This window comes from Clarias gariepinus, chromosome 7 (genome assembly GCF_024256425.1).
Source record: "Clarias gariepinus isolate MV-2021 ecotype Netherlands chromosome 7, CGAR_prim_01v2, whole genome shotgun sequence".
In the NCBI taxonomy this organism is placed as follows: Eukaryota; Metazoa; Chordata; class Actinopteri; order Siluriformes; family Clariidae; genus Clarias; species Clarias gariepinus.
The window spans coordinates 4,459,608-4,485,096 of record NC_071106.1 but is presented as its reverse complement, the minus strand read 5'-3'; the positions used below and the strand labels follow the sequence as shown (position 1 = coordinate 4,485,096).

General features: G+C 39.8%; 2 protein-coding genes across 5 annotated transcripts in view; both read left to right on the top strand.

The window, feature by feature from the left end:
- The window catches only part of nedd4a (NEDD4 E3 ubiquitin protein ligase a), a 49,924-nt gene extending 42,073 nt beyond the window's left edge, over positions 1-7,851 (top strand). For all 4 annotated transcript variants that reach the window (XM_053499776.1, XM_053499775.1, XM_053499773.1 and 1 more), the window contains 11 exons: positions 216-445; positions 533-654; positions 770-840; positions 2,575-2,670; positions 2,800-2,873; positions 2,987-3,047; positions 3,144-3,203; positions 3,316-3,423; positions 4,017-4,113; positions 4,252-4,324; positions 6,249-7,851. In XM_053499776.1, coding sequence (XP_053355751.1) covers positions 216-445; positions 533-654; positions 770-840; positions 2,575-2,670; positions 2,800-2,873; positions 2,987-3,047; positions 3,144-3,203; positions 3,316-3,423; positions 4,017-4,113; positions 4,252-4,324; positions 6,249-6,351 — 1,095 coding nt within the window. In that variant the 3' untranslated portion in view covers positions 6,352-7,851. The remainder of the gene's footprint in view (positions 1-215; positions 446-532; positions 655-769; positions 841-2,574; positions 2,671-2,799; positions 2,874-2,986; positions 3,048-3,143; positions 3,204-3,315; positions 3,424-4,016; positions 4,114-4,251; positions 4,325-6,248) is intronic.
- Positions 7,852-12,887: 5,036 nt separating this feature from the next.
- Positions 12,888-25,489, top strand: part of prtga (protogenin homolog a (Gallus gallus)) — a 31,209-nt gene continuing 18,607 nt past the window's right edge. The window contains exons 1-2 of the mRNA XM_053499777.1: positions 12,888-12,948; positions 15,564-15,866. Of these exons, the coding sequence (XP_053355752.1) occupies positions 12,888-12,948; positions 15,564-15,866 (364 nt within the window). The remainder of the gene's footprint in view (positions 12,949-15,563; positions 15,867-25,489) is intronic.

Below are 25,489 nucleotides of genomic sequence, written 5' to 3'. Positions count from 1 at the left end.
GTCCACCTGTTTGTCCCTCTTTTTTTCGTTCTTGTTCCCCCTCTCTCTTTTCTGCATCACTCCGTCTTTGTCTCCGTCTCTCTCCCTCTGTTTAATGTTTCTACCTTTCTCTGTTAATGTATTGTATCTCTCTCTTTACCATTTCTGTCTACTTATCTCTGTCTTTCTCTGTATTTATCTTTTCTCTGTGCCTCTCTCTCTCTGTGTCTCTTCAGGGAGACATCCCAAACCGTTTCGAGATGTCCGTGAGACGGAACGCTCTCCTGGAGGACTCGTACCGCCGCATCCTGTCCGTCAAACGACCCGACCTCCTCAAGGCCCGCCTATGGGTGGAGTTTGCCGGGGAGAGGGGGCTGGACTACGGGGGCGTGGCCAGAGAGTGGTTCTACCTCATCTCCAAGGAGATGTTTAACCCTTATTATGGGCTGTTTGAGTACTCTGCTCTGTGAGTAATCAGATGATTGCGGTTTTGGGTAAAGCGTGATGATGTCATGGCATGTGGGCGTGAGTGTTAAGCATGCTGCTTTTACAGGGACAACTTCACGCTGCAGATCAACCCGAACTCAGGCCTCTGCAACGAGGATCACCTGTCCTACTTCAAGTTCATCGGGCGTGTGGCGGGCATGGCGGTCTACCACGGCAAGCTGCTGGACGGTGCGTATGTGTGTGTGTGTGTGTGTGTGTGTATGATCTCCACGGTACTCTAAACACACACATGTTTTTCATTCCTTGAAAGTATTTACGTGTGTGTGTTACTGTTTCTCTACAGCGTTTTTTATTCGTCCCTTCTACAAGATGATGCTGCAGAAGCCAATCGCGTTACAGGACATGGAGTCTGTGGTGAGTGGACTCGCGTTGGAAAACATTTAATAACTTTTAATAAATTAGGACACAGTGGAATCTCGGCATACGAGTTTAATTTGTCTCAGAGACGCGATTTCTTAAGGAGATGTTTCGTATAGTGAAACACATTGTCCCATTGGAAATAATGTAAATGCAGATAATCCGTTCCAGCCACCCAAAAATATTACAAATTTTCAACACTATAATCTTATTTTCACATATAAAAACAGTTAAAACATTTCAAAGAACTTTATTAGTCCCAAAGGAAAAATTGCTTTATCTTAGTTATAGACGCTGTCCATGTTTTAAACGATATATAATAAGGCCCTCACACGGGCGTTAAAATCGAGATTTTTGCGTTCAAAGCGTCCGGTGAGCGCGAATCAAGTAGCGAGTGTTTTCTACACATAGGAGACAATGAGTTTGTTTTAAACGGGATTTGGTGACGTGCGTTTGTCCGGCTGCGCGTTTATACGGCATTAAAAAAATGTTGCATGCAGCTTTTTCTTGCCGTTCGAAACCCAACGAACGCAAGAAAACTGCTTTTAGTGCGTTTTCTTCACGTTCATTTTACGCTTCGGAGGACCGGATATATTCCATGATCGTACATGCTATACATAGGGAAATGCAGAAAAGGGCATAATAAAAAAAATTAATTGTTGAAAAAATTACGCTGAAATGTTCGCATTTCTTCATAAGCCGCAAAAAAAACTTCCTTTAATCCGACGTTGTGCAGTCAGAGAGTGAACCCAGTAGCGGCGGGCTTTCATATCCAGTTTCTGACACATTGCCCCCACAGGTTAACACACAAACTACAATTTGGCCTGCTGGCTGACGTTAGACAGAGACAAACGAACGCCAGTGTAGAAGTCAATTGATCGCCACTACAAAACGCAACATAAACGTCTAGGACGTTCAGAGCACGTTCGTTTATCCAAAAACTTAAAGCCCGTGTGAACAAGGCCTAAAAGAGGACAGTGGGGGGGACTTTTGTTTAAAAAAAAAATAAATGAAAATCCTGTATTGCACTAATAGGAGGACACAGACTCTAAGTCATAACTGAAGTCACAAACAATACAGTTAACAATATCGCACTTGAAAAGGGGTAAGGTCCAAAAGTATTGGTAAATGACTTTGGGAACAAGTAATGTATTAATGTAATTGTACCATTACAGACAGTCAGCGTTAAACGACTGAGGGAGCAAATATGGTGTTCATGTAATATTGTATTATTACAGACAGTTAGTACCCATGTAGAGTAAAAAAAAGACGTGTAAATAAAGTGAAATATGAAATAAATAGACATTAAACCTCACTTAACATTAATTTATGATTCCTCTCGGCACCGGCTGCTTTAAAAACCAAACTGAAAGTGTCTCCCTTTTCTTCTTGCTAACATTCTCGGGACCCGTTGGGCCACATCTTCATCTTCACTAAATCTTAAATAAAATTTTGTTTGCTTGGCTTTTCCACCGATGCAAACAAGTTTTGAAAAGCTCCTGGACGCGCGCACGACTTAGCCGGCGTTCGGTTCGGTCTGTTTGCTCGTTTGGCTAAAATGCTTCTTCGTATGCCATAGAAAGTTTCTTGCGAAATTTTATTCTTAAGGGGAAAACTCGTGAGGTTTGTATGCCGGGGTACTTTTAATTTCTTCTTTTCTTTTTTACTTTTACTTTTAAACCACTTTTAAATGTAGTTCGATATTGAAATTTAGTGTGTGCGCCACTTTAGGACAGCGAGTACTTTAACTCTCTGATATGGATCCTGGAGAACGACCCCACTGACCTGGACCTCCGCTTCACCATCGATGAGGAGCTCTTCGGACAGGTGGGGATTTAAGTCATTCATTAAGTTAACACTTTAAATACCAACATAGAAACTACAAACTCTCAAGTTAAAAGTCTACATCAGGTAGTTCCTAATGATTTGTCTCGTGTGTGTGTTTGTTTCTCGTAGACGCACCAGCGCGAGTTGAAGCCAGGTGGCGCTGACATCGTCATCACGGACTCCAACAAGAAAGAGTACATCCAGTAAGATCCCAGACGCAATTTTACTTTCGTGTCAAATCTGGCGCGTTGCGTTCAGTGCTTAAGGATGCGTATTGGTTTCCGACATGTTTAACGCGTCGCGTTCTGATCCGTAGCCTCGTGATGCAGTGGAGGTTCGTGAACCGGGTCCAGACGCAGATGTCCGCCTTCAAGGAGGTAAAGACGGGAGTTTTGTGTATAACAGTGTCCCTGTTCTTACAGGCGAGGTGGAGATTCTTGTCTCTTGTTGACGTCCTATGTAATCTCTCACAGGGCTTCTACGAGCTCATCCCGCAGGATCTGATCAAGATCTTCGATGAGAACGAGCTGGAGGTGAGTTTTAGATTTACGTTAAAAGATAACAGAAAGCGCATATATATTCGTCTTAAAACTCAATCTGTCTGTGTCTGTAATGTCTTGTCCTGTCGGTCGTTTTTGCTCTCAGCTGTTGATGTGCGGGTTGGGAGATGTGGACGTTAACGACTGGAGAGAAAATACCAAGTATAAGAACGGCTACGGGCCCAACCAAGCCGTCATCCAGTGGTTTTGGAAGGTGAGTGTGGATTGTTTTGCTTCACTGTAGGGTCGGTTGCGGTGGTGTAGCGTTAGCACTGTCGCCTCACGCTTCCAGGGTCGAGGGTTCGAATCCCGCCACGGGTCTGTGAGCATGTTCTCCTTGTGCTTGGTGGGTCCCTACGATGGACTATACTACCATGCCTTGAGTTCTCCAAGCTCCAAGGTCCAGGCCTCCACTGACCCTGAACAAAATTAGAGAGAGTGAGAGAGTGTTTGACACTGAGATTATATGGTATCTTAAATATTTGGCAAAGTTTAAAAATGGATAAATAAGTTAAAATCTCCTCCAATAGAAGCTGATCTGATCAATTAGACGTGTCCAGTGGGTGTGACCTAATATTCTATTGAGCAGAGATGATTGACAGCTGGCTATATCAGAACTTAACCCTGTCTTCTTTTTCTTTCTGTCCCTCTTTTGTTCCTGTCTTGTTCTGTCTTTCATTTCATTCTGTCTCTCTTTGTCCAATCATTTTTTCTGTATCTGTTTATCATTTATGTCACTTTATCCTGTCTCTGTCTCTGTCTCTGTCTCTCACTATTCGTCCACTACTCTCTCCTTCTCTCTCCCAGGCGGTGCTGCTGATGGATGCCGAGAAGCGAATCCGGTTGCTGCAGTTTGTGACGGGGACGTCTCGCGTTCCGATGAACGGTTTCGCTGAGCTCTACGGTTAGCCCCGCCCCCTCTCATCATTTAAAACAGGGATTGGTTAGAACAGAGATGAGGGTTACTGAATGCTCACAGTGAACAGTGTGCTTGTAAAACATTCACCCTGGATGTGTGTTTGTGTTTGTTGTGGGTGAACAGGGTCCAACGGGCCGCAGTTATTCACCATCGAGCAGTGGGGGACCAAAGACAAACTGCCCCGGGCTCACACGTGGTGAGTAACTTACAGCCTTCAGACCGCATGGGTCATACATGCAATACCTCACATAAGTATTCACACCCCCCTATTGAATGTTCCTGCATTGTGGAGTGTTATAATGTGGAGCTAAAATGGATCTATGGATGAACATCTAATGTGTAAACCAATGTTGTATTGACACAACAATTTATTTTTAATTGTTGGTTGTATAAATATTCTAATAAATATTGTATAAATATTCTAATAAACCTTGCTGGAGCAATACATGGTCGAAAATTCTTGCAGAATTTTTCTTTATAGATTGCCCTGTAATTTTGCTGCACAGATTCTTACTAGTTTCCCAGTCCCTTCTGAAGAAATCCAGTTTTCCTTGCACCCGCTGAGGAAAACCATTTTTTTCCCAGTCCCTGCTGAGGAAAACCAGTTTCTTCCCAGTCCTCACTTAGAAAAAAATCCAGTTTCTTCCCAGTTCTCGCTAAAGGAAAACCAGTTTCTTCCCAGTCCTCACTTAGAAAAAAATCCAGTTTCTTCCCAGTTCTCGCTAAAGGAAAACCAGTTTCTTTCCAGTCCTCACTAAGGTAAAACCAGTTTCTTCCCAGTCCTCGCTAAGGAAAAACCAATTTCTTTCCAGTCCTCGCTAAGGGAAAACCAGTTTCTTCCCAGTCCTCACTTAGAAAAAAATCCAGTTTCTTCCCAGTTCTTGCTAAGAAAAAAACAGTTTCTTCCCAGTTCCCGCTAAGGGAAAACCAGTTTCTTCCCAGTCTCCGCTAAGGGAAAATCAGTTTCTTCCCAGTCCCCACTGAGGTAAAACCAGTTTCTTCCCAGTCCCCGCCGAGGAAAAAACAGTTTCTTCCCAGTTCCCGCTAAGGGAAAACCAGTTTCTTCCCAGTCTCTGCTAAGGGAAAACCAGTTTCTTCCCAGTCCCCACTGAGGGAAAACCAGTTTCTTCCCAGTCCTCGCTAAGAAAAAAACTGTTTCTTTCCAGTTCTCGCTAATGGAAATCCAGTTTCTTCCCAGTCCTCGCTAAGGGAAAACCAGTTTCCCTCCCAGTCCTCGCTAAGAAAAAAACAGTTTCTTCCCAGTTCCCGCTAAGGGAAAACCAGTTTCTTCCCAGTCTCCGCTAAGGAAAAAACAGTTTCTTCCCAGGTCCCGCTAAGGGAAAACCAGTTTCTTCCCAGTCTCTGCTAAGGGAAAACCAGTTTCTTCCCAGTTCCCGCTGAGGAAAACCAGTTTCTTCCCAATCCTCACTCAGGGAAAACCATTTTCCCATTGCCTTTTGAGAAAAAGCCAGTTTTTATGTCCCTCTGGAGGAAATATAGTTTCCCAGTTCCTGCTGTTATCCATCCACTGGTGATGAAATCCACTTTCTTAGTCCCCATCTGAGATAAACCAAACTACTAGCCCCCTCCTCTTAGGAAAACCATTTTCTCAGTTCCTTCACTGGAAATACATTTTTCCACTCCCTACTGATAAAAACCAACTGCCCAGCCCCTGTTGAGTTGTCCCAGGAACAGCTTCTCATATCTAAACTGCGGATCTCCATCTTGGTTAATTGTTAATAGCATGGTTACTTTTTCTTTTTTTTAAATAACCATGGCATACTTTATACATTTCATGAATTTATTTTATAAGAGCCTATAGGTAACTCGAGATGATGGACAGCTTCATTCTGTGAAGCAGGGTGCTGGCAGCATCACAGTCTGGAAGAGATTTCCCTTTGAAGTGAAACTGCTCCAGCTCCTTGATGCTGGTGGCTTAGGAATCCTGTGTTCTCTAAATCTATACTAAGATCATGCAATGCTTTCACACCTCTAACTGCAATACTAATTCATCATCATGGCTGATGTAGGAGTTTCACAGCAATGGGGGTGTGAATACTTACACACTCATGTTTAAAAGTCAAGGTTTCACTCATGTCCTCTCTGTGCCTCTGCCTCAGCTTTAACCGTCTGGACCTGCCTCCGTACGAGTCGTTCGAGGAGCTCCGTGAGAAGCTGAACATCGCCATCGAGAACACTCAGGGCTTCGACGGAGTCGACTAGCAGCGTCATGGCGACGGCGTCACCGTGGAGACCGGGGCACGGAGGGCGTATCGGGCATCCGAGGCACGTCGGGGTGACACGCCCGTCAGAGATCAGGGTGGTGCGGAGGAAGCCTGAGCTACAGAATACTCCACTACGCTATCACTACGTCGTCACTGCGCTATCGTGAGGCTCTGCACCGCCAGCTCGCGGCTTTCTGCCACCTTTACACGGACGTACACACGTGTAGACTTATTAAACCCCAGGTTTTATCCTCAGCACAAAGATATACGGTCTAGATTATATTGCACAACGGTGTAAGCTTTTTAATGTGAACTGTCTGCAGGTTTTTGTTGTTCTTGGACAGAATTTTCAGTGTTTTTTAAACGAACTAACAGCCTGTATAATGCACTGTACCATTTGCAGTTATTCGACACAATATAAACTTGTCTATAATTGTGTATATATATATATATACAGTATATATATATCACTATATCACGCTTGATATTAATACTCATAAGCAGTGTTTCGGCGGTTTGAAGAAGCGTTCAGAAGTTTTTGCCTCCGTCTCAGGGTTTGGTGGCAGGATTCGTTACACACGCTTGTGTCTTCGTCTTTACCTTGTCTTTTCTTTCTGCTTCCTTCTCGGTTTATTCCTTTAACACAGCGTTTTTTATGCGAACCCGAGTTCACCAGCGGCTCGCTTCAGGAAACGCAAGGTCTAAACTCTTTTTAATCTGCATATCAAATTTTTGTACCTTAACACCTTTTGTAACAATAGAACGAGTCTTAATACGAGCCCGGGTCTCTGTCCCGGCTCACGCTTTGATCTCCCGGAAGAAATCTTTATCTCTTCTCGGATATGTTTACATGCTGAGCGTAAGCACTTTCTCTTTTTCTCGCTATGGAAAATTTATCAGACTGTTAAACTCCTGTTTTGTTGCTTCATGTTAAAACAAATCTTTGTTCTTTTCAAAAAGCAAAACTAATTTTCCCCTAAACTGATCAGAAGTTTTATCAGCACTTGTACAGAGTTACCGTGTAGAGGACCAGGGGATGAAATAAAACATAAATAAAATGATAAATAAATAATTATCTTAAGAATTATAGTCCTTATAAATAATGAATAATCAACACAAATTATATCTGCGAATAAATATTAATTCCGAAGAGTAGTTTTTGCATTTAGATTTTTATAAACAGAAAAAAAAATTAATTAACGGTTAAATAAACAAAATAAATAATAATTAAATGAATAGATAATTTGGCTATACTTTCACAATCTTATTTTCTTTTTTTTAAATAAATTTTATTTTTTTATTTTTTTCCCCACTCTGGTCTAACATTTTTATCAATATAACAGGGCAAAAATGTCTATTATAAAATAAAATGAAAATAAATATGCCTTTAATCTGGAATATAAATCATAATGGTTTAATCGGGTTTTGTGCCAGTGTTCTTGGCAACATATTTTTGGGGAAACAAATACATAATAAAAATAAAAATATATATATATATTACCTCATTCTGTATTGTTTTTTTTTTTTCTTTTCTCTATTTAATCATATTTCATCTTACACTGACTCGGGCAATATGGTGTGTTACCACATGAGGGCGCTTTACTGCAGGGTATTTACACACTCCAGTGGTTTGTAGATACACTGCATGGTCAGGGAGGTAGTTATCACATTAGTGTATAAGCACAAACACACACACACACACATCAATAAGTGTGGTTTCTACTAATCTAAACACTGAAAATGACAAAAAGTTGCTTTTTTTATTATTATTTCTTTTATCTAATAAATAATAAGTAACTCTGAGGGTTCCTGAGCTGAGAAACTTTGGAAAGCGTTGAAAGTTTTAGAAAGTTTTGAAAGTTACAGCTGACACTGGAGACTCCTTCCTTAAATGTTATGCAAAACTTGTCCTTAAAGAAAACCTCTCCGTATGGACACACAAGTTTTTATTTATTTATTTTCTTTTTGGTTTGTTTGTTTATGTCCAAAACCTTTGTTCTTTGTTCATTATTAGTCTTAGGTTACGTGGCGAGACCGTGGTGTGTGTGAAGTGTTCCTATAGCGACAGTAATGATTTATAATGAGCACATTAACATTAATGATTAGTATAAATGACACTATGAATGAGAGTAATATTAGCGTACGATAACGTAGGCAGTGCCTGGGTTTAGCTTTGTAAAGGTCACATGTCTAACATGGATAAGAGTGAAGTTCTGCTTTCGGTAACGTAAAATCACTGAATCCTGAAAGTTTCTGAGCCCCTTTTATAAAAGTAGTGACTGACACGGGGCTTGTTTTCTTCTTCTTTAACTCTCCCATCCCCCCCTTTCTCTTTTTCCTTTTTTTCCCTTCTTCGCCCCTCCACCCTACCCGAGAGGTCAGGTAACAGGACACACACCATCCTATTCAGCCTCTCGGACCCTGAAGGGTCAACGGGGCGGGGGAGGGGCTCCGGGCTCTAGAACCGGCGTGCGCTGATTGATATGGTCCCTGTCCCATGCCGGATCTTTTTGCTTTTCATACCATGATTCTTACTACTTCTTGTATTGATCTGCCATCGGCATGGTGACCTCTGACCCCAAATATATTTGCATATTGGCAGTTAGAGAGGCCAAAGTGGAACACGCACACACACACACACACGGGGGAAAGGGTGATGAATAAAGATTAAATACCTGCAATGTTTGTTTACTAATGTTTGTAAGGTTCTTTAGCTGTGTTCCAATCAGCTGGTACTGTAGTTCCCTGAGAAGTGGACTACACAGGGTACTCAGCCATGGAAAGTACGATTCCAAACCACAGGAAACTGTGAATGGTCTCACCAAAAGTGGAAAGTTTCCCATCAATCTGGAAAAAAGAGATTGATGAAATGTATTATCATTATTATCAAGGATTACATCATATTAATTTGAATTTGTAATTAATGCAATAGTTTGATTTACTAAAAAAAAAAACAATTTAATCAATAAATCCTTACAATCATATAGGCTGGTGAAAAAAAACAGCACGGTAATCATTTCTCTGTACATCTTGCAAATGACTCAAATAATTTCTTTTCAAGATATACGCATTTCAATAGTGTACATTTTGTTTCTGCTTCAATAAAAGCTCGATATTTAATTTCCGTAGTGGCGGCATGGTGGCTTTAGTGGTTAGCACTGCGGCCCCGCACCCCCAGGGTCGAGGATACAAGTGTCACCTCGGGTCTGTGAAGGCTCTCCCCGTTCTTGGTGGGTTTCTTTCGGGTACTCCTGTTTCCTCCCACAATCCAAAGACATGCAGATGAGCTGGTGTTCTCCAATGTGCCCGTAGTGTGTGTGGTGTGTGCCCTGCGATGGATTGGCACCCTTTTGCCTTTGTGTGCAAAGTGTCCTGGGATAAACTGAAGATGATCATTTTCAGTGTGTGAAATTTCCACAGCAGCAATAGGTATCCGAGCCACCTACGGCTCCATGGTAACGCACAGAGGAAGTGTGTGTGTCTGAAGCTTTCTCCACATTCCTAACTGAAACGGCGAGTTACATGCCGATTCCCGGGTCCACTCGCAGCCATACACGCTTATGCCATAACACTGCCTCCACCATGTATGACTGATGATGTATGCTTTGGATTATGCGCTGTTCCTAAGGAAACATATTGCGGTGTTTTGCTCCTGTTATACTGCAGTGAATTGTCTTCAACTTGCTATTAATTAAACTGCAATTCGTTATTTATTAAAGAACATTAAGCACTGTTGCCTCGCATTTCTAGGGTCGGGGGTTCGATTCCCGCCTCAGGGTCTGTGTGCATGGAGTTTGCATGTTCTTCCCTGTGCTGGGTTTCCTTCGGGTACTCTGGTTTCCTCCCACAGTCCAAAGACCTGTAGATTAGGCTAAGTGGTGTAGTGTGTGTGCCCTGTGATGGATTGGCACCCCATCCAGACTGTACCTCGCTTTGTGCCTAGGACAGGTTCCAGGCTCCCCATGACCCTGTATACAGGATATACTTTTATCTCTTTCTATTCCCTCGTTCCCTTTATTAATGTTAATAAGACACAACTTGTCCCAACCTTGTCTGTCCAAAAGATGTCAGGAACTTTAGACCTACTTAGTTACTGGTAGAAAGCGCTGTCATTGGGGACTCGTTCCAATATCAAGGACAATCCTCCTGACAATAGACTTCAACATATCAGAGACGATACTGTTTATTGTTAAAGTGATAATGTATTAGAACAACTCAAATTCTTCGGACTAATCAGATTTGATCATTCGACAGCGCAGAGGTAATTAATGCTGGAGTTTATGACTTGTTAATATAAACTAAAGCAGGAAAGTGTCTGGTATACAGTTTGCACACTTGCAGTACGTGCATTGCTTACATTGAACCAAAGACAGATCTCGACCTTTTATTTTGTAGTTCCCACTCCAATCAAGTACAGAAGCCCAGCTGGTGATGAAACCATGTGTGTGTGTGTGTTTATGTTCTTCAAATCAGAGCATTGATAAGGCAGAACGGGGCAGCTGGACAGTACACAAAATTATTGATCCTCCCCTTATTTCAGTGTGGAGAAGGAGAGTGACCTGACCTCCCTCGGACCCTCGGACTCGCAACACAAAAGGCCAGCTGTGAGGTCTGATCAGCGAGAACTCCCTTTTCCCACACTCAAGTATGGAAATTAAAGCGCCATCAAATCGCTAGTTGAAGCTGCGATGAGGTTATACAGATTCTCAGTCAGTGTGTGTGTTTGTAACACTGATTACTGCAGAACGTTTCATCTCATTGGAAATCAAAATGGCATGTAAATCTTTAAACAGGGTTTTTGTGAGGGGTTTTCTGTCGACTCCTCACCAGAAGCTTGGCCATTAAGATGACACTCACAATGTTTACATGATGTTGCGTTATTCTGGTAAATTTATTTTAAATTGGACTACATTTATAATTGTCCTTGTCTCAGTATACAGATATGCAAGGTAGCTAGCGGTAAACTGGTAGCATGTCAAGTGATAAAAACATTGACAACTTTTGCAGCGCTATACATTTCATATTTGCTGTAAGATTTTTTTTTTCTACAAATGTAACATCGCTTGTGGTTATGGTGTTATTTGAAAGCAGATGACACCACCGTATTTTTTTTGTTGGACTTCCAGATCAAAGCTCAGGGTAGGTCTTGCGTGGGGCACCTAGCCTGATTTCCATATCAGATTAAGTTTTACGTGAAACAGTATCTTGACTCACAACTGCATTAACTGGATTTGCTAGTCTGATTTTGAGAAGTTCAATATAGTACGATTTCATTTATTTTAAAGCCTAGTCGGTTAGTCAGACTAACACAGTTTTGGTCTGTGATGTAATAGGGCAAGCTGGTATTCAATACCTACAAGCTTATAATACTAACAAGCTGAGCAAGCGCTCATGTCTATCTACACCTATCATAGTGGAGACGGACATAATTCTGTCAATAATTTAATTCCCCTGCCGTGCTTATATACTGGGACAAGGACAGTAGTCAAATTAAGTGATCTAGTCGAGCTACGTATAACCCCAGTTCCACTTAACTGTGCCAGTAAATGTTCTCACTGGTATCACATTGCTATAAGCTGATACTCAAAGTAACTGATATTGGTGCTATGTTTGTTTTGTCATCCTGAAAAACACTTTGGATGTCCCTATAGCTGGGTTTCTAAAAAAACAGAGTTATATAAAGAGATTAGCGGAGTGCATAGACGACAACGACTGATGAGACAGGGGATGATGATGATGATGATGATCCAAATAAAAACTATTTTTTACAGTGTAAACATGTACTGTAAACATTCTGTAAAATTAGGCAGTAATGTTTTTCCATCATTAGATCACAGAGGTGTAACGGTGTGCAAAAGTCATGCTTCGGTGCGCTTCAGTACAGTGAATATTACAGTTATGTAACATCTTTGAAATTGTATTTAATATTATTTATTGGTAGTGTTACTGAAGGCTTACTCTAAATCAGAGTTTAAATACTTAAGTGTTATCCTAAATAGATTTGTTGTGTAGTGCACCAAGTAAATTTTTTGTTTCCCTTTTTCTTTTTTAAACAGTTTGTCATCAAAGTAAATTGATGAAAAGAAGCAATCTAGCCAGGTGTCAGGTACATTAGAGTACATTAGAGTTTTTTTTTTATTGGATACATTAATATATTTTGTTTATTATTGATTGTCTGTTCAAACCCAGATTTAAATTCCAAGTATATACTAAGCTTAATGATCAATTACAAACTAATTAAGCCTTAATTAAAGGCTTATTCATTAGCACTGAGGAAATGAACAGCTGATCAGTTTGCCTAATTTGGTGATTCTATGAAGGGCGGGGCGTGTCGTTGCCATGGTGACGGTACTCTGCGCTCTGTAGGTGTCCATCCGCTGCAGAAGCTAGTCCTCAGGCTCTCTGGTCACCAGCTCAGTGTGTGTGTGTGTGTGTGTGAGGGTCAGTGTGTGAATGAGAGAGAAGAGAGGAGGTTGTGTTAGAGAGAGAGCAGCCTCTGTACAGACAGCTAGCATGCGCGGACAGCTCCAGTAAATGGCGCGTTTTAAAAGGATATTATTTCCCCCGCTGCTGTTTCTCGCAGTGTTCCTGCCAGGTAAGAGAAATAGAGACTCTTTAACCGCTTAGACAGGTTACTGTTAATTTTTACTCAGACTCTGCGTAAAGTGTGTGAAACATGTTCACTCTGTTGCTCTAACCTACAATAACTCTTAACAATCCACTTCAACCTCACATACAGAAACCGTTTAACTGGAAAAGTGACCGTTTTACACGTTAATATTTGAATCTAATTTAAACGCGCGCGTGCGGCACTTTTGCCCTGACATCACTCCTCGTCCGGAGAGCGCGAGCGCGGATTTTCATTTATCTATCCTCCTCCTTGACGCGCTCGCGGGGCGCACGTGCGCAACTCGAACCTGTGCCAGAGCGCTCGTCGTTTCCTCCTCAGGCCGCTAGATGTCGCTTTTTTGTGTCTTTTAACTTATTTGCTTACCTTTTTTATTATTTTATATATATATATATATATATATATATATATATATATATATAGATATATATATTTATTAGTTAATTAATTATTTCATGAGGATGGTGTAGTTTCAGGCTTCTAGTTTTTCGTATTTTATATTATTTTACTCTAAATTAGTTTAGAAGCAGTCTAGTTTTGCAATTATACTATCCTTAGTCATAGTAGAGTTAGCTTGTAGCTATAGCTAGTATTTAACCATTTTTATACCTCAGAAAAGTGTGTGTGTGTGTGTGTGTATACTGTTGTGTTTAGGTAAAATAAAATCACATGATAAGTATTTAACAATTTTGAACTTGTTTTTTTGATTAACATTTTTTTATTTAACAGTTTTTGAGCTTGTTTTATTTCTGTTGTATTTTGGTTGCATAAAATGACAAATTTTTTTTCATATATATTATAATCATTAAATGTGATCTAAACAGAAATAATTTACATACAAGTTACATAAAGTGACATGTTTAAAATATGTAATTTTATGCAACTTAAATACAACAGAAATAAAAACAAACTTACGAAATTGTTAAAGCTTATAAAACTAGCTATAGCTACAAGCTAATTGTAACTATAAGTGTCCAGATTTATACTCACAGGGTGGCAAAGGTGGGCCTGGGCTGGCAAAGACCTAAAAAGCACTGCCATTTATAAAATAACACTGACAGTGTAATTTAGTTTATAATTTTGTCATTAATTCCCTCACCTGGCCTAAAAAGCTTGTGTTCATTTCTGTAGAATTAATTTTCACCTGTACAATTTACTGAGCCTTACTTCAGACTTAATTTCTCTCTTGAAGTTAAACATGCCATTTGTTGACCTACGCACACACCAAAAATCAGAACTGTTTTAATATTCCATACAGATTCATTATCCACACTTGTTTTTCGTAGTTTGCCATAACCATTTGTTTGCCATCTCTAAGGAATTCTATTTAAATAGTTTGCTTTAACATTTTTATCTTAGATCTTCTAAAACTATCTTATCTTCTAAAATTAGCCCCAAAAAGTTTCTCCGTGTCCTTTACCTAGTTCTAGACCTAACTTCACATAGAGTGGAGGTGTATTTGCAGAATATCAGCCACATACAGTAATTATATAATATTATGGACTTTATCAGTACTTCATAGTTCAAAATTACTACTACAGCTGCTATTTAAGTAAACAATTGTATATTTAAGTTACAGGTTTCTTTAATCTGCATAACAGTGATAAACCTCTTAGACATGGCATGTGGGGGGGCAACCAGGGTGGCAAGGCTTATTTCCAGGTGGCAGATGTGACAAAATATTGTAACACACTACTTGAAGATGTTTAGGTATAGAAATGGTGTCTTTGAATATGTGTAGGTTTGCTCACAGACCATTAGTGATAAGTTTAATAATAATTTTATTACATGTCTGTACAAATTACATGTGCATAATTTTTCAAGATGTGGAACGAAGTTTTACAATCTTCCAGTCAAGTTTGGCGTATATCTCAGATAAGATTATGAAACTTTATTTCTTGCTCTTTTGGATATAAAGTAAAAAATAAAGCTGTATATTTAGATTAAGACATTAAAGTGACATTACGTTTTGTATCTTAAGTCCGTACTATATATTAAATCTGCTAATGTGCACGAGTACTGGTACTTAAGGTCTGATTATGTACTTTAAATAATTTACACCCTCAGACGTTTTACCGTCTCCTAGGAGCTGATGATGTGAAGCCCAAGCCTGTGTGTCGTTTTAGTGACTTTTCCAGATTTCATGCAAAGAGTGTTATAAATCATTTTAAGGATGGATAGAGTCACCCTCCTCCCAGGTGCCAGACATTAGGAGGCATGAATAACCGGATTAGACCAGCGTGAAGTGTAATCCTCAAAGACATACGGTCACTGAAACACATGATCTTTTGAGGCCACGTTAACGTTCGGCAAAGTTCTTTAGTTTTTCAACCAGGAATCATTTAAATACGATCTGAAATAAAATCCACAATCTGTAAAGCACTGAACTATTTAACTATTAGACGGAAGACAAGTCAGTAATAAATAAAAAAAAATTATTGGTGGAAAATCAAAAACTTCAAAGAGTTACTTTTCCTTCCAATGATGTTTCCTCATAACAAAACTAAAACCCTCTCAGTCCAATCACACATTGACAACATCACATGGTAACTCTCACTCCTGCTCTCTGTCCGTCTCCTCAGGTGTGCGGTGTTTCAGCGAGTTGTTTTTCGTTAAGGAGCCCCGAGATGCCACGGTCCTGCGTAAAGACCCGGTGATCATGGACTGCCAGGCTCAGGGCGAGCTTCCCATCCAGATCCGCTGGCTAAAAAACGGATCACCTGTCCTCGAGTCGGACCGCGTCCACAAACTTACCAACGGCTCGCTCTTCATCTCGGAGACCGAAAGCCGAAAGGGAGACAAATCGGACGAAGGGTCGTACCAGTGCCTTGCTCAGAACAAATACGGAGCTATCCTGAGCCAGAAAGCTCGCCTGACTATCGCAAGTAAGTTCAGCGGTCCTTTCTGAAATCCTCAACAATCGGGTCAATCCAGAATTACCCGAATCGATTATATATTCCTGAGGACAAGGGTTTTATCTCTGGGTCACCTGGCTGTGGGTTAGATTCCATGAGGAAGAGTGTAGAATCTGTGCAAGGTAGTTTTAGGGCTTTTGCAATGTGTTGAACATTTACTTTTGAGACACTAACATCACGTTTTATTAACATATGTGACTGATGGCGTACTGAATTACAACTTCAGTTTCAAGCCGTATGTGCAGTAATTTGATGTCCATAGCATTTCAGTTATATTCATTGTCAGTTTTCAGTGACTACGTTAAACACGTGGACAATTCGGACTTTGATGGTCGTGTTTATTTCCTTGTATTTCATAGTCTACTTTCATGTTTCTGGAGTGAGCCATGCTGTGTCACACTTTCGGTTTTGTTTCTTCCACACACACATGTCTATATGTCTAGCCACGCCCACCTCGAAGGAAAAACCATTGGATTACTTGTATATTAGCTAATCACTAGCCGGGTTCACTATCCGCCCTCTTCTACATACACACGCTCACAGGAGCCTGTGATTGGCCAGCTCTGATTGACGAACCCGAACCAAGACTGACCTCAGATAGTCCCCAAACTTTTGGGAGGGGAGGTGAGGGGAGGTGATGAGTTCAGTGCTGGGTTTGGAAGTGAGTGAGGTCCTGAGAATACACCTCTATTGGTGTGTAAATGAAGGTTTAAAAGGTTAGGCTCGGGGTGAGGAGCCTTTCAATGTCGCCAAATCACGGTCACCCCTTCTCGCTTTTAGGAGTGTGTGTGTGAATAAGTGTGTCATGGTGGGGTAATGCGACATCATTCATCATTCACACAAGCACAGCATGTATAGCGTCGATGACCTTGCTGTTTTGTAAGAGTTATGAAAGGTGTTTAATTCTGGATTCTGATTGGTTCATAAGTTGTGCTGTTTAGTGCTGATTAGTTGGTGTTTTTATTTCTTTTTTTTAACAGCAGACCGTCACGTTTTCAGGTCTGTAGTAACACGTCATTCGCAATAAGTCGCGAGGCAAACGCTCAGTGTAAAGAGATTCATTTAGCGACGGCAGAAGGAGTCTCCAGTTTCAGTGCCGCGGCTGGAGGTTTCAAAACAGGTTTTCAGGGAGAAACTGATAACATACCATTGCTAAGAATTAACTGAACGGATATAAGGCGCATCTTTATCTTTATTATCACTTTATTAGTTTTAACTTTTATTACAATTTTACAAAATTTCAATTCGATTACAAAAGTCGCGATTTGGTGCGGCGTCATGTGAAAATGCAGCACGTAGACACATGATGTAATAAGTTTTCGTTTCTCAGCCATCCATAACACAAACACACACACACACACACACACACACACAATCTCTCTCTCTCTCTCTCAGGGCCTGTAGGGGGTCGAAGCTGTAAAACAGGAGCAGTGAGACTCACACAATTGCGTAACATTTCTGCAAAAAAAAAGCAACAAATGCTGTTATAAACCCCCCCCACAACACACACCGTTAGTACAGTAGACTGTGAGACTGTAGCGTTAAATGATCATGTCCCTCCCTCCCTCTCTCTCTCTCACTTGGGGTCACCTGTGTGTGTGTGTGTGTGAGCTTCCCTCTACTAATGAGGTGTGTATCTGCAGTAAAGCTCGTGTTTACTGGCTTGTTTTACAGGCGTGTTTAGAGCAGGTCTGCTATCTCGTAAAAAACACACAGAGCTTCAGCTACCTGAGGAACACTCGAGAGGTCCAGCAGGCAGAAGATCACCCAGATACTGATAACATAGAAACACTTTATATATTTTTCTTCTCTTCCCCATCCCCCCCTCTGTGTGTGTGTGTGTGTCTTTTTGCCCCCTGAATGCCTAACTTTATTGTGCTCCTGGAGTGAAAGGAGCTACTGGTCTCCATGCAATCGCTTTGCTGAGCAGAACAAATGAAAAAGCCTTTCTCTCCCCAGCCTTTTGTCCCCCCGTAGCTCCCCCCCCCTCCCCAAACACACACACACACACACACACACACACACACACACACACACATAACTGCCCTCAACTGCCCCCTTGTCCACCACAGGCGAAAGAAAAAGCTCTTCACCAAGGGTGAGATGAGTGACCAAACCTCGCGACATCTGGCCTTTCAGTCATCCAAGGAAGAGCAATTATGCAAACCGTAGCAGAAAATGTTAAAGGAGAAACGTGTGTGTGTGTGTGTGTGTGTATGTGTTTATAGTAAGTATAGTTTTAAATAGATCAATGGACAGAGTTGGTGTTTCAAGACTGTTGTTGGAATGTTGTAAGCAGGTTTCAGAGTGTATAGGTGTGTGTGTGTGTGTGTGTGTGTGTGTAGGGGGTGTTAAGGGGACAGGAAGATTAATGGTTCCACATGTGTGGACCTTTTGGACCTTTTGCCCTCTTGTCTTCTCACCTTCAGCCAAAAGAAATATCTGTCACCAGAGCACTCACACACACACACACACACACACACACACACACACACACACACACAGACAAACACACACACATATGACATTTCAGAATCAGTGCATTAGTAAAAAAGTGGACGAAAAAAAGTTGGTCAAAGTACAAACGAATTCTGTGATTTTATTTATTGTTCGTTCACGAAGAAGTTTCTTTACGTTTCTAGAACTTTCTAAAGTAGTTGTTAATGTTGACTGAAGTTTTAATGTGTCACATGTTGTTTGTTTGAAATGATTGATTAGTTACTAAGTAACTAAAAAAAAAACAGATGTCAAAAACAGATTCTTATAACTTTTAGTCTATTTATTAAACATGCAAACTTGTTTAATTCAGTTAATAAGTCAATTATAAAGAAAATAAAAAACAGTCTGGCTCTGGTAAGCCCATTAGTCTATATTAAACTATTATTATTATTATTATTATTATTAATAATAATATTATTATATTGTGTCACACTAACTTTCCCAAGTAACGTCTAGTGTTTTTTTTTTTTGTTGTTGTTGTCTTTTTTGACTTTTAAAATATCATCGCACAGGTTGTGTGTCCTTAACCTCTCTTAGGGAAGATATTGTTTTAATTACACTAGGAATCACCGTCCTTCTGTGTGTTAAATAAATAAATATATTAAAAACAGGCGAGTCCATACAGGGTCAAGTCTCTCAGTTAAGACGGAGCGCTCGCGTGTCACGACGAACCATTAGCGACACGCCTTAGCGTTCCCCGATCCTGATCTTTACTCAAACCGTAGCTCGAGGGCTCGGAATGTCGCCCGCCGGACCTCCGTCTCAGTGTCCCGGCATCCGGAGGAAACACCATGACTCACTAAGATCAAAGGAAAAAAACGGAAGAAGGAAAAAAGCACTAATTTTTTTGAGGTTTAATGAGGGCGCCTAAACTTTCAGGCACGGTTTAAGAAAGAAACATGCACAGCGAGTTAAAGCGTGCTCCCGGGTGTCAGTGTGTGTGTGTGTGTGTGTGTGTGTGAGGTAGAGACAAGTGATATTTAATTAGCAGTGTGTAATAAAATGAATGAAAAGTTCGCCCGATCCCTAGCGGACCGGACCTCCAGGCACCCCTTTATTTTATTTCCTCGTGTACCGGACATGAAAGGTTTCCATGGTTTTTCCTCGGGCGGCGGTCAAAAAGGTCAGAGGTCAGCGCAAATTGCTCAAGGGGCTGTACGTTGGGAGACGAGAGAGGGAGAGAAGTAACGGGGGAAAAAGACTCAAAAGCACAAGCTCAGTTTGATATTTTTTTAGTTTTTTGCTTCCATGCATCATGAGCCGTGGTTTAAATGTCAAAGCAAGATAAGCGTAAGTGACTTTTTTTTGTCAATAAATGTGTGGGAGAACAGACACGTCACACTGTGAACACAAAAAAAAATCTTTTTATCACAGATAAATATAAAGACTGTGTGAATTTAGACCGGGACGCTCGTCTCTTCACTCTTTTTTTTTCTCCTTTAAAAAACAAACTGACCCACCACGTAGAGAGCCACGCTAAGAATTCAATCTCCCACAATCCCTGAATACTGAGAGGGTCAGAGGGGCAGATCACACTCTCTCGTCCCGAGAGCACACGCCGAGTGATTTACGCAGATAAGGGTCCGAGAATTCTTTCGCCCTTTCTCTTACCCCTCCCCCTCCCCCTCAAAACCTATTTGCCTCTCCATTTTTCCCCGGCCATAAGGCTCAAGGCAAAAGGGTGTGTCTGTGTGTGTGTTGTGCGGGGTCGGGGTCAGCCTGCGATTGGCTACAGAGAGAGAGAGAGAGGCCGCTCTCGGACACTCACGAACCCATCGACTGATTGATTTGTTGAGCTTCTCAGCGCCGCATTCCTTCTCCTCCTCTCCGCCTCAAAGCTTTTTTTTCTTTTCTTTTTTTTCACCACTATATTTGTCTAAAGAAAAAAAAGTGTGACTGAGAAAGTCACGAAAAAAAAGAGTAAATGAAGTGGTGTACTTTAGTGCCAAAAAGTTTTTCCCCTGGTCTGTCTGGAGGGGAACAAAAATGACTTTCGTGCACACAGATCAGGAAGAATCTGGGTGATCCAAGGATTACCCAGAGTGCACTATTCTTCCCTGCCTTCCAGTCTGTCTCTCAGGACACACACTTTCTCCATCCTACACACCAGACACGCTAATGAGGTGTGACGAGAGGAAGCACCGCTCACACTGCACCCTGGTTTCAGCCCAGTAGCCTCATCCGGACGGGATCGAATACACACGTGGTCCTGGGGTCGTTTCTCTCTCTCCACCTTGGTGGTGGTGGTGGTGGTTTTTCTATCGTCCTCTGAGGAAAAACAAGCTGAAATGAATGCTGTCGGACATTTCCCACACAGATGTCGCCTCTTATTGGAGAAACAACATGTTTGCTGTATTTAGTTGATCTGTGAAGCAGACAGTCGATTCCATTTTGTTAGGTTTTTAAGCATCAGGGTTCGAGTCAAGAGCAGCAACGTTTATTGTCTGATTCGTCTCAAGCAGCTTCGTTACAGGTTTTAAATTATTAAAAGCTACTAAATCAATTCAGTTATAAATCGCGATTTTTGTTGTTGTGGCAGTATGTGTCTCCAGTGTGACACTTTTAAAAAACATTATTTATTTCAGTGATCGGAATTGTCTGATTATTAGTTTGATCAGCCTCCCTTTATAATCCCTTTATAATAATTTATGGCGGATGACTGAGATACGCGCTGCCCTGGTAAATGTTAAACTCTTATATCGGGAGTTAGTTTTTTATTTGTTTAAATGCTGCACTTGCTTTTAAATTGAGAAAACTAATGTTATAAGGAACAGGCCTCATTTAATTACTCAATTAAACTAAATTAACTAAACTAATTAAACTAAACTTTAAAAAAAGTAACAAATGCAACAAAATTGCTTGAAAATATAATATTGAGTAGGGATATCTATAAAACAGAATCGCAATTGTAAACGAATCGGTACCTAAGAATCGTGAGATGGTATCAGGGAGTGACGGGTGATTCCCATGAGCAACACACGGATATATTCACTTGTTTAATGTACCAAACTGACTACACAGCTTAAAAACACCAACATGTTTTTTCTCGCACGTCACCTCATGAAAGGAAGTTCAGCAGAAAGTGATGTCATTCTGATCTGAATCGAATCCAGCGGGGTAACGGCGCAGTTCTGACCCCGGCCGTGCGGAGCCGGGACACGCGGTGGGAGTGCTGCCCCAGGTTCAGAAAAGGTCAGAGGTCAAAGCAAAGGGCAGATGGGCAGAGAGAGAGAGAGAGAGAGAGATGTACAGCGACGTGAGGGGCAAAATAATAAACAAACATAACATGTTTATATGAAAATAATTTTATATCACGAAGGAGCTGAACAGCATAGAGTTTCAGTTTATTTGTGTTAAAAAATGTCCATTGGCGTTTCAGTTGATTTTCAGCACACACACACACACACACACACACACACACACACACACACACACACACAGAACCCCCTGCAGCTCAGCTTCAGCTCTCACTGCAGCTTTTCTCCGACAATCAATAGACAGACAGCGCTGCCTTTTAACAGCCTTCAGAGAGAGAGAGAGAGGAAATAGTCAGAGCATGTCTTGTCACTACTACTACTACTACTACTACTCCCTCCTACACACACACACACACACACACAGAGGTGTCTTTTCCTCAGCTTACACGCGGCAGCTGTCTCCAACATGTGGCCCAGCTGCTCAGGTTTAATTTAATTACAGATGTTTTGAGAAGAAATAAAAGTTTGTTTCAGAGGCTCACACACACACACACACACACACACACACACACACACACACACACACACACACACACAACCCCCACAGGCCACCCCCCCTCCCCCACCAATCACTTTTTTACACACACACATTATCACCATCATCATAATAAATATCTATTTTCCTTTCTGTGTTGTGTAACATGTATCATATTATTATAATAAGTAAAAAAAGGAGAAATATAAATGTTTAATAGTGAAAAACTTAAATTGTTTAAAAAAGAAAAAACTTTATATATTTTCTTCATTTTGAAAATTTACGTGTAAAATTTTCTAATTATTTTATTAATTCATTTATTTTTCATTATAGGATTCAATTGAATTATAAAATCAGCTGCTTCTAATTAGATTTTTATTATTTAGAATGTATTAAAAAGTTATCACTATTAAACACAGCATAACACGTTTATTTTAAAATAAAAAAATCACATTTGTTGTAAATGTAATAAATCTAGCATAAAAGCATAAAGTATACAATGAAATTATTCCTAAAATTATTTAAAAAAAAAACATTTTCGGTGTCTTTTCCAAATTCAAATTTCAGTTCTGTCTGTTAAAAAAAAAGAAAGAAAAAAATTCTGATGTCTGATACGTTTTCTCACAGAAGCGCGTCGTAACGTAATTCATCACGATATCATCATCATGTTCTTCCATCACTTGGTCCAGCTGAAGAAAGAGAGACGAAGCTTGAGAGACACGGTAGCGCTGGGATTATTTATCGCTGAAACCCAAACCTGGACATGTGGCGCGGCTGTCGGGTCTTCCTGCGCCGCTCGTGCTTCACAACGGGAGAGTCCCTGCTGCCTAAAACACTAACAGCTGAGATTTACTGATCTGTGTGTCATAACACACACACACACAGTCAGAAGTGTACTGACTGCTTTTATCCATGTTAAAGTGAATCCAGCAGTCGTTCCAGGACGATCTGAATAGAATCAGGACACTGTGACGTCTCGTCTATAACTGACGTCTTGTCGAGACAGCTGTCAATCATCTTTCTTATCACAGAGGTGTATTAGAGAGATGTGACATCGCATCATTACTGACAACGTTCCTGAAGCTGTGGGTGGAGCCAGGCGGCCATATTGGGTTAATTTACAAAACACTATATTGTTTCAAAGGTTTCATATCATTAAGGTGATATTTTACAAAATAGAAGAATTATTTTGTCATTCAAACAAATAAAACTTAGCGTACGGATAATATCTTGTGTATGAAATTTTATTATTATTATTATTATTATTATTATTATTATTTTACATTTATGTAGAGCAGGTTGATCAATATTAGAATAAAATAATGTTAATAGTTAATGATGTAATGTTTTTATTTGTTATTTTATATAGATATTATTATGAAATTAAAGATAGTTATTTTATTTTAATAATAATACAGTATGACTAAAAACAGTAAAAAAACATCTTAATTTACAATGTGATTCCATTAAAATATATGTTTACAGATCTCTTAACATTTTTAATTGTTAAATAATTTTATTTATTATTTTTTCTGCATTAGATTATATTTGTTGTGAGCAGCATCATAATAAATCAATAGATTTTGTGAAAAAACAATTTAGTAGGATCTACATTATTTATATAGAAAGTTATTTTTGTTTAATTTTGATTAGTACCAAGTAATGTTAAAATGTAGATTTCTTTTATTAAATAAATTATTAATGAATACTTTAAAATTACTTTGACTATTTTAAAAGATTTTTCTTTCTTTTTTTATCATTTTATTCATTAGATTTTACACCTAAAAATGAATTATTCATTCCATTTAAATTATTTATTCCTAAATAAAAATGTATTTTTCTATTTTTATATAATTAAAAAAGAAAAATTAAAAAGATTGTAAATAAGTTATTATAATAAATACACACTCGCAGTACGAACATAGGCTTGTAACGCCTTGGTGCGTGCGTTCAGCACAGTGACGTCAGGCCGTGTTTTTTTCTTGGAGCTAGGAGCAGGTGAGCAGGAATGGGCCCAAGCATTTAAAAAAAAAAAAAAAACAGTTATAACGGCAAACCCGTCTAATCTCCAGTGGTGCACCTCATGAGGTTGTGAGATTATGACTCGTCAGTGTTGTCATGTGTTGCACGACCGTACGTGACATAAAAACTAAAAGACATCACTTTTTCACACAATCTAACACTTATATGCCTTTGCAAGGGGTCAGAGGTCAATGTGTTCCTCTCAGCAGCTACTCTTCCTGATCTTTCTCATTTCAACAACTTTTTACAATTCATCATCATCATTCAGGGGTTTAGGAGTTTATTCTGCACCTGCATGAGCGCACACACACACACACACACACACACACACACAGACATGCACGCACACACGTGGGAAACATGTTTCCTGATCTGATTTAACAAACTGTTAATCCTTTATGTCATTTGCAGTATGCACGATATTATAATATTTTTTATGTTGTTGCCTTTTTGTTTAAAATAAATTCTGATCTCAGGCAAAAAAGTTTTATACTTTTAGTATAGTAATAGTTTTATCGCTCACTCCTAGATTTAAATGCTTATAACTTTCAGGATTTTTTTTAAGGATTAAAAAAAAAACAGCGCTGATTACATTGATCACATCATAAACCGGAGGCAAACTCCTCACTCGTCTCACTCACGTCCAAAAAAGGATTCGTAGTGTCTTCTTTATCAGCTGCTGCACCTCCAGTGATTTGGGATAACTAATCATTGACTAGCACTTCAGTTAGGAGGAGATGGAGGTGCAGGGAGGCCGGGGTCCACTGGATAGTGGGGGTTTTATGGCTCTCAAACCTGATAAGGCTGAAAGCAGCTCAATGAACTGTGGTCTCTTCATTCACAATACAAACATGTGGCGTCTCCTTACTGCTAGTCCTGTGGAGACATGAGGACACTTGATCTGGATCAATGTCTATTAAAAATATAATAACTATGAAACACACCTGTAAAAGGTACTCCGTGAATCAGTCATCCTCAATCGCTGGGTTTAGTCACACGACACACGCGATTCAGAGATTCACAGACACAGTATATGATGATTATAATATCGACATCATGGAAAATTATATAACAACTAGATATTATTTAAAGTACTGTATATATATATATTTTGACATTTTATTTTATAATTACAAACTGACTGGAAACAAACTCTACATAATAAACATTTACTACATTTGTAAAAGTACTTTTATATATTATAGTTTTTGCATAAATTGATTATATATTGCATTAATATATATGTTTTTATATTTATGTAGAACAGATTTATAAATATTTAAGTAAACTTTGTGACAAAACTATTTAATAAATATTTATAAAACTAAACATAGTTTTTT